Source organism: Lycium ferocissimum, chromosome 8 (genome assembly GCF_029784015.1).
Source record: "Lycium ferocissimum isolate CSIRO_LF1 chromosome 8, AGI_CSIRO_Lferr_CH_V1, whole genome shotgun sequence".
Classification (NCBI taxonomy): domain Eukaryota; kingdom Viridiplantae; phylum Streptophyta; class Magnoliopsida; order Solanales; family Solanaceae; genus Lycium; species Lycium ferocissimum.
In genome coordinates, this window is record NC_081349.1 from 9203855 (window position 1) to 9213982 (window position 10128).

The 10128-nt window shown below is 34.1% G+C and overlaps 1 protein-coding gene across 1 annotated transcript; it reads left to right on the plus strand.

Moving 5' to 3' along the window:
• The first annotated feature begins 620 nt into the window (after positions 1–620).
• On the plus strand, positions 621–9213 carry LOC132066004 (uncharacterized). Its single transcript, XM_059459411.1, has 5 exons — positions 621–948; positions 3850–3941; positions 4809–6081; positions 8618–8686; positions 9050–9213. Exons 1-5 carry the CDS (start codon positions 621–623, stop codon positions 9211–9213), a joined length of 1926 nt encoding a protein of 641 aa, XP_059315394.1.
• The last annotated feature ends 915 nt before the right edge of the window (positions 9214–10128 follow it).

Here is a 10128-nt window from a genome sequence, read left to right on the forward strand (position 1 = left end):
GTTTAATACTATGAACAAGCTTAAATATTTCCTATGGTTAGTATGTCAAAATAGGATTCCCAAAGCATATGCTATATAAGAGAAAAATCTGCGTTAACAATAATTGCAATATCTGTGGGAGGGAAGGGAAGCTATGGAACACTTGTTCTTAAGATGTACACACTCAAGACCTTTTGGGGACAATTGAATAGAAACCATAACTTTCCTCAATACATGGACGATCCTGATACAATGCTAAATTGGATTAACAAAAAACAAATTCATTCCAAAGGCTCTGTCAATGATCAACTATCATGGCTAGAATTCTTCCCCTTTCTTCTATGACAAATCTGAAATAATATGAACAATATTATATTTCGTGGCAACAGTAAAGCATCGCTAATTAGTCAAGTAATTAACAAAGCTACTTAAAAAAAAAATTAACAAAGCTTTGGAATACAAGTTCATCGCTAGCAAAAACAATTTTAACAGGACAAGAATTACCATTTACATTAAATGGGATCCACCCGATGTGGGCTATTACAAGCTCAACATAGATAGTTCATGTTGCTCAACTACGGGGAAGGGGAATCGGAGGAGTCTTTAGGGACAGTTACAAAAAATGGGTGCTAGGCTTTAACATGGGAATCCATTATGCAACCAACATCTACATGGAAGCTCTTGCACTAGTACATGGTTTAAAAATTGCTATTCAAAAGGACCTACTTCCTCTAGTTATCAAGACCGATTGCAAAGAACTCATTAACATGCTTTCTAACAAATCTTGCTCCTACCAAAACTTAATTGATGATTGTAGGTACCTATTCCATACTGAAGCAAGAAGGGCTTCAATCAAGCACATTTTTAGAGAAGCTAATGAAGTGGCGGACCAATTAACAAAGAAAGGATGCAAGCTAGATATTTTTGGTAGTTTGATGATGTATCCCACTCCTCCTGCTTTTGTTATTTGTAATTTTCAAAGAGATGAAATAGGCACTATGTTGCCTAGGCTAGTCTCTATGTAATGACTCCTAAGTTTATATTTAATGAATAAATCTCCTATTTACCAAAAAAAAAATAAAAAAAAATAGGTTAACCGTTTATAGGCTTCAGTGAAAATGAGTCAAGTAGCATGTAGGGTCTTCTAGTTAATATGGACATCCACTTTTTGGGGTGGTGTTGTTTATTCACGGTAGAGTTAGGGGTAGAGTTGGAGTTACGTATAATTTGTGTACTGGGACGGGTAAGTGAACAATACAATTTAATATATGCAGAAATCAAACTAAAATAAAATAATTAATTTCCAGAATCTTTTGAAAAATATTCCTTACGAATTTACATCAAAATATTTCTTGGGAATTACTTGCAATTTTTCTCACAAGAAAATTCCTTATATTTTCTTGATTTTTTTACTAAAAGTCTTACGAAAAATTCGCAGGTAATTTACATTCGGTGCGAGATCCCCATGTAACTTATTTGGGGATTTTAGAATCCGCAGGTAATAATTACCCACGAGCTTTTTTCCTTCGGATTATTGTTCGAGGAAAATCTGCCAGAAACTATGAAATCATGATTTCATAGTTTGATTTCAAATCATTATTTGTTAATGCAATTTGCACAAAATTTCAACTTCAACTTCATATCATGATTTCAAATCCCAAATTCTCCAAAAAGGTATGATTTTGGGATTCCAAATCATGATTTCAAATAATTTTAAATGTAAAACTTAACCCATAAATTTATATTTTGTAAAAAAAAGATTCATAAGTCGATAGATATATCTACTAACCATGTTTACCAATCATTTTATATCAAATATTAAAAGATCTATAAATCGATAGTATATTTATAACAAATTTACTCTCACCTATCATTTACCAACTACATTTAATTATATAAGTCTGTCACATGAAAGGGAGCCATTAAGGGCCCAGTACACATGCGAGAAAAGACCCAGCCTGTGAAGGCCCAAATATAACACAGTACTACCTAGGCCTTCAATCAAAGGGCCCCATAATATAATGTAGTTAAGGGCCAAAAGTGGTATACGTGTGCATATGTAACTTTAGAATCACTGGGAGTTGTTGGGGCACGTGTACCTTCAGAAGGACAAGAGAGAAGGTTGACATGACGTACCATGGCCTTATGTCTTGCTAATTGCTATAATTTCGAGACTACGACAATTTCCGTTTTCCCTTCCACAAATGACCTCTAAACTATACTCAAAATGTCGAGTTCACATTTAAACTATACAAGCGACCTATTACACAACTGAACATTTAAAAAGTGAATTTAATACCACCTTGCAAGGCATTATACCACTTTCACAGCTTGTGGTGTTCCACACGGGCATGCCAAATCAGCGCCACGTGGAAATAAAATAAATTTTATTATTTTCAGTACTTTTTCTTTTTAATTTGCACTATATTTTTTCCTTTTCTTCTATACTCATTACAAAACCTCCATTATCACCGGTGGCGTATCACCATCCCTGAACCCAATAATCAATTCCATCATCACCATCAAATTTACTAACTATAAACAAAGATGCTATCACCACCAATTTTACGGCCCACCGTAAATTAAAAAAAAAACAGAACATGAATCTCGATGGTGAGAGAAAAGGAGAGACGAAAATCAATCCCATCATCGTACGTCGTTGTTCGAAACAATTGGAAAAAGAGTTTTACTTTGAGCTAAATTGTTGGGTCGATTCCCGCGAAGATGTCACGAAAATATGAAGTTCGGCTGTTGGAAAATTTTCTAGTAAGTCAGAATCCGTCATGGTTTATTCCTCAAAATTAATATTGATAATAAAATTATTCTTTGTATACTATCCTAATCAACAAAAATTGATTGAGATATTTATATTAACTGTGCTGAGTTTTAATTTTTGATGGTGGGGTATGGTGAGGATGGTGAAATTGATGGTGGCAATGTAATTATTTGTGATGAAAGGTATGGTGGAGATGGTAAAATCGGGTTATAATGTTGTGATTTTTGGTAGTGATAGTGAAATTAATAGTGGTTCTTCTTCATTGATTCTTCGTTTGGTGTAAACAAATCAATGGCGGTGTGATGATTCTTCTCTACTAATTTTCCGACAAAGTTGCAGTGATATGTACTAAAGAAGGTGAAAAATTGGAGTGTTTATTTTTTCCAACAGTGGAGTAAGAAAAAGATTGGTATCAACAACAACAAGAAGAGGAGGAAAGCGGGTGGGGGTAGGGGGTGGGTTGTGTGGTTGAGGGTTTGCAGTGAAGAAGAAAGGGAGGGTGGGGTGAGGGATTATAAAAAATATATTTTTTAATTTAAAAAAGAAAATAATAAATAAATTTTAATTAAAACGCGCCGTTTTTTAATTATTTTTATAATTTGTGCCACATCAGTTTGTAGGGTGGTATTAAATTTACTTTTTAGATGTTCAGGTGTGTAATAGGTCCTCTATATAGTTTGAGTGTGAACTTGACATTTTGGGTATAGTTTAGGGGTCATTTGATGTATTTTGCCAATAATAATTTTAATGCAATATATCCTTTTGGATTTACTCTCCCGTTTCAAAAATGTGACATGTTTGATCGGTATATTCTCTTTCTCTTATCTATGAAGCAACAGTGAGGAGCTTCACGTGTCTGTTTCATGGTCTGCTTATGTCACACCCATGTCTTTTCCAAGACAAATTATTTCATGTGAAATCCTACACCCCATGCCTCACTTTTGCATCCACGTGTCTTGTCAAGTTAATAATTCGAAATGGCTATTTTTTTGCTAGGAGCTGGCACCTCTTCAACGTGTCTGGTTGAGATTTGGAGGGTAGTTAAGTCATTTCTGTTAGTGTTATGATTTTAATGATGACAAATTGTTGTGTAGGTACTATACTCAAAAGATCAACCAAACGCATTGGACAGACAAGCCCAATGGATAAAAAGAGTTCAGTCGGCTGGATAGGAGTACGAGCTCAAGTCGGTACGCATAAGGAAAGTAATTCAAGGCACAAAGAAAATAAGCTTCTGCGTATTTTTGGAACAAGAATCAGACTTTACTCAATCAATCAAATCAGGACAATCATGGAGATTCAAGCATTAAATCAAATCTGCTATACAAGGAAACAAGTACCACTCCAACAAGGCAAATGGAGCATAAGGAAGGCAAACCGTACAACATTTATTACCTATCAACGACGCACGGGGAAATAAGTATCTCGCAACTAGTGGTGATACCACGCCGATGAAAGCAATGTTACAAGACTTATTGAGCTCTTGTTTTATTCTTGGAAATTAGGATCCTCAATATTCCTAATTTACAAGGATCAATTCTCTTGGGTTGACATCTCTGCTGAAAAAGAGTCTAACGGCTAGTGGATTCGAAGACTATATATTCAAGACTCTAGAAACGAAGAAAAATATACATTCGTCTCATACTCTCAAGCACTCTGCTTTACTTTTCACAAACATTGTATTCTTGAGTGATATAGTGTAAACAAAAAAGAAATGAGAGATATAGTATAGTTTGTGAGGCATTGTATCAAAAAGATTACGAGTGTTTGAGTGTAGACATAGGAGCTCCATTCAAACAAACCATTGTACCAAACCATTTACAAAGAGTCATAGAGAGAGACACCCTTGCAACCCAAGGGGATCGGACTAGGATTCACATTGAATCCGAACCATATAAAATATTTGTGTCATTTATATTACGCACTTTTATTACGCATTACTTTATAGTCGACTAGTGTTCTCGTAGTCGGCCGATGTTCGAGCGAAAAAGTTACAATTCACACCCCCCTCCCCTCTTGCACTTTTAATTGGTATCAGTTCATTGCTTAACAGCAAGTGAGAAAAGATCAAATGGCTGCCTATCAAATCCTTGGAGCAATTTTACAAGATGGGCACTCCACAACGCGGCCACCCTACTTCAATGGTGAACACTACTGCCATTGGAAAGAAAGTTTCAAGATCTTTGTGCAATCAACAAACTATCAAGCATGGATTGTGATCAAGGAAGGACCTAAACCTATTCCAAATGTGGATGCAAAAGATATAAATACAAAAATTGATCTGGAGTCACATGATGTGACTAAAGAACAACAGGAGACTTTATCAACAAATGCTCGAGAAATAGCTTTGTTGTACTGTGCGCGATACGGAGAAGAGTATGTCAAAATATCAAACTGCGAGACTGCAAAAGAAATGTGGGATAAACTTGAAGCCATATATGAAGGAACATCAAAAGTAAGAGAAACCAAAATTGATGCTCTAAGGCATGATTATGAAGCTTTTAGCATGATGCACGATGAGAACATTGAATCAATGTTCACCAGATTCAGCAACATCATTGGTGAAATTAAATCTCTTGGAGTGACTTACACCAATTCTCAACAGGTGAGAAAACTTTTCAGAAGTCTACCCAAGACTTGGGAAACCAAGGCAATTGTTTTAGAAGATGGAAATCTGGACAATTTTACATATGACGAACTAAGAGGAAATCTGATGGCTTTTGAAAAGAATCATATTCAAAGATATCAGAAGGATGAAAAGAAGAAAATGGTTGCTTTCAAATCTCAGGCTGAAGAATCTGATGATGAGTTTAAGGAAGAAGAAGTGTCCATGATTTCTAGGCATGTAATTGAAGGCAAGAGAAGATCGAGAAACAATAGAAAAGGAAATTCAAATTTCAGAAAAGGTAAATCCTCCGTTGTTCAAAGAAATGATGGAAAATGCTACGAATGTGAAAAATATGGTCACATTGCATCTGAATGCCCTGATGCAAAGAGGAAACCATCGAAAAACTGTCAAAAACAACGAGCATTCATCAGTTGGAGTGAAGATGAAGTCTCTGAAGATGATGAGGAAGGAATGACGAACATTTGCTTCATGGCAATTGGCAAAACTAGCGAGGTAAGACCTTATCACTGTTCTAACTGTAGTGAAACTCAAGAATTGCTTGATCAAACACTCGAGGACTTAAATAGGGTGTTTAATGAATATAAGAAGCTTAAGAGAGAAAGAAGGGACTGGGAACTTAAACTAGAAGTAGTTGAAATAGAAAGGGATCTTCTTCAAGAAGAAGTTGAAGACTTGAAACTGCAGCTTAATGTGTTGCGTAAGTCCATCAGTCATAGCTCATTTAGATCTAACAAATCGACTTGTAACAACTGTCACATCCCTTTTTTTTTGCTAATAAAAATAAATTTGATTTGTTTTTATTTAAAAGGGTTTTTCCAATTGAAGTGACGTTTCGAAAAGGGATTATTAATTTATTACAGAGTCGTCACTTAGAATTGAGTTTTGGTGTTCCAAGTCACCTTATTGAATCCCTAATCAAAAGGAAGTTGACTCTTTAATTATTAGTCTGCGAAATCAAAAGTCTGGGTAAGGAATTCTGTTGACCGGGGAGAAGGTATTAGGCATTCCCCGAGTCCCATGGTTCTAGCACGGTCGCTTTCATTGACTAATATTTGGCTTAAATTAATCTTGGATAAAATTGTGCTTGACTTAATTTTTAACTAATTTTGCCCAATTAATTAGCTTAAAATTGTGACTTATATTTTCGGCCTAGGAGCATAATCGCACATACAACTTTTAAAGTTAATTAAATATGAACCAAGGATCTTAACCGAAGATATAATTAATAATTTAAACACGCTTATATTTTACTAACCCTCAATATATACTAGTGTTTACTTATTTTAATTAAACGTTCTTTTAACAGTTCATTTAATCGAAAAATGAGAAATCAACACAGCAAGTGCCACTGCATTTCAAATACAAATAATTAAGAATGGCAAACATTTTACAAAGCAAACCAATCATTATTCCAGATCCAAAGCAATTAACACGTCTTAAAAAATGTAGGCCTCATCTAATGAAAACGTGACTCCGAATATATGATACAAGACCCATTCCTTAATTAGATCATCAAACTTAAAACCCAAGTAATATTTACACTCCACGTTCTAATGCCCAAAAAAAAAAAATCTAAGCTATATTTCTGATACTACCTATTGTTCCTTTCTTTTAAATCCCCCACAAACACGTTTTATATATATATATATATATTTTGTCTTGCTAGATCCCAAGATAATGATTCTATTTGCTTAATAAAAGACCAACTATTTAATCTAAGTAACTGTTTTCTTAAACAACTACATATTAAGAAATATATTAAACCAATAAAATTATATTATGCTAACGCATGGAAAGATATTTCACAAAAAAGAGATTTATAAACCCAAACATGAAACCAAACAATGAGTCAAGATACTATATTTTGGCCTAACTTAGTTGAATTGATGTTAGTTTCATTATAAACTTAATCCTCAATATTTTAACTAAGCATGAATTTCAACCAGTAATTTAACAAGCACCTGTGATGAAATCTAATAAAACAAAATAACAAGTAGACATTTGATAAAATAATACGTAATTGCAATGGAAAAGATTGGACTTCTAACACGCAAGAAATAATCACGTGTTTTGTCAATTTTGCTCTAAATTTAACAACCACAAAAAATAAAATCCAACATACATCATATTATAACGTTGAAGAATAATAATCAGTTAGACACGCGTGAAATGTGAGAAAAACTTTATAACAATGGAATAAGGTCTCATATAATCATGATATTTAATCATACAAGGAAGATGGATTGTTACCTTTGCGTAGATTAATTCGCAACAAGAAAACGGCTACCCTCTAACGATTTCCAAAGTTAATAGCGCTAACTTTCAGGTCCACAAACGCCAAACCATGAGCAGAAACCTCGAACTCCAACTTAGCATTCAAACCAAACCTTTCGAAATTGGTATTTTTTCTCTCCTTGCTCTCAATGTATTTTTTTTACTGTATATTTTGCTCTCTTTGCTTACTGTTTTTTTGTCTTTCTTTCTACTGCTTCTAATGTGTTTTTTTTTCTCTTTGCTCTATGTCGTTCTCCTCTTTTGTACGTGTAGGTGTGTGTTTATATAGGTATATATGTGTGTTGTGTGTTGCCGTATTAAAGGGAAGACGTGAGGGAGTAGGACTTTGAGAGATAATATTTGGTTGAGGGTTTTAAGGGAGGAGGTTTAAAGGGATTAGGATGGGGGAAGATAGGATGAGGACGTGAGGTGAGGGGTTTAGGTTGTGGTAGTTTAGGATTTACTGTTTCAGGGGGGTGAGGAAACGGGTAGAAAATAAATACGTGGGAGTGGCATGGGGCTGGTGAGTAGAAAACTTCTAGGTTAGTTTAGGTTAATTTTGGGTTTAATTTTTCTTCCCTTTTTTTTTGTAATATATATATATATATACATATATATATATATATATATATATATATATATATATATATATATATATATATATATAAGAACTTTAAATAACTAAACTAAGATAAAATTTAGCTAAGGAAAAATAGAAATCACTAGCTTATTTATTAAAACCTAAATTAGAAGAAAAATATATTTTCTTGTAAATTTTCTATTCTTTTGAAAAAATGAGGGCAAAACTTACCCTAAAATGTGACTCTATTTTTTTGTAGTTTTCAGATTTTAAAAGTAAGACTTACTAAAAATGAAATAATAATTAAAATATTTAATTAAACCTAAAGAAATATTTAAATGCTAAATGATGTAAAAATTTATGTTTGGTCAAAAATTAGGTGTTTACAACAACAAGTCTACTGGGAAAAGACCTATCAGTAATAATAATACCTCTGAAAAATCTAAAGGTGTGTCAACCAATCATGAGAAGACAGATCAGTCAAATAGAAGTTTTCAAACTACTGAAAGGAAGTCTCGAAACAACTTTCATAAGTCGACTACTCAGTCATTCTCTGAAAAACACTTTTCTCAAAAAAAAAAAAATTGTTGTGGAAAAACGGGTCATAAATATCTGAAATGTAGATTTCGTTACACACCTTCTCCAGGTTGGATATGGAAGCCCAAGACTAATCATCAAAGCACTAACTCTCAAGGACCCAAGGAAACTTGGGTACCTAAAAGAAAGTAACTACCTTGTTTTGCAGGAACACCACAAGAAGAAATCAAAAGGAAATGATATCTAGATAGTGCGTGTTCCAGCCACATGACAGGAGACAAAAGCTTGTTCAAATCAGTCGCAGACTTTGATGGAGGACTAGTTACTTTTGGTGACAACTCAACAGGAACATTAATTGGTACAAGAACTATTTCGTTTAATAACTCTTGTGATATCTCTAATATTTATCTTGTTGAAGGACTCAAATATAACCTCTAAAGTATCAGTCAGCTATGTGATTCTGATTTAGAGGTAAGATTCAAAAAGACTGGCTGTATCATAGAAGACAAAACTAGAAGAGAATTTCTTCCCGGCAACAACAAAATGTGTATGTGCTTGACTCGTTAAAAGTCCAAATTGACACATTTGTTTGGCTTCAATGGGAGAAGATCCTTGGGTTTGGCACAAGAGACTTGGACATGCTAGCAAGCGGTTAATTGAAAAATTAGCCAAACACGATTTGGTCTTAGGCCTGCCTAAAATAAATTATTCAAAAGATCATATTTGCGATGCTTGTCAAAAAGGTAAGCAAAGAAGAAGTTCTTTTAATTCCAAAGATATTGTCTCCACTTCTAAACCATTGCAGCTTCTACATATGGACCTTGTTGGTCCTACTAGAACTGCTAGCATTGGAGGAAAAAGATATGCTTTCGTCATCGTTGATGATTTCTCTCGTTTTACTTGGGTTATATTTCTTACTCATAAGGACGATACTCTGAAGAATTTTAAGTTTTTTCTGTGAGAAAGCTCAGCGTGACAAAGGATACTACATTACTTCCATAAGAAGTGATCATGGAGGAGAATTTGAAAACAAGACCTTTGAGGATTTCTGCAATGAACAACGTTATGCTCATAATTTTTCCTCACCAAGATTTCCTCAGGAAAATGGTGTCGTTAAAAGAAAGAACATAACCTTACAAGACATGGCTAGAACAATGATTTTGGAACACAATCTACTATATCACTTTTGAGTAGAAGCTGTAAGCACAGCATGTCATGTATTGAACAGATGTCTGATTCGACCCATTCTAAAGAGAACCCCTTATGAGCTATGGAATGATAAGAAACCCAATATTAGTTATTTTCACTCATTTGGGTGCAAATATTTTGTGCACAGTAATGGGAAAGACAACA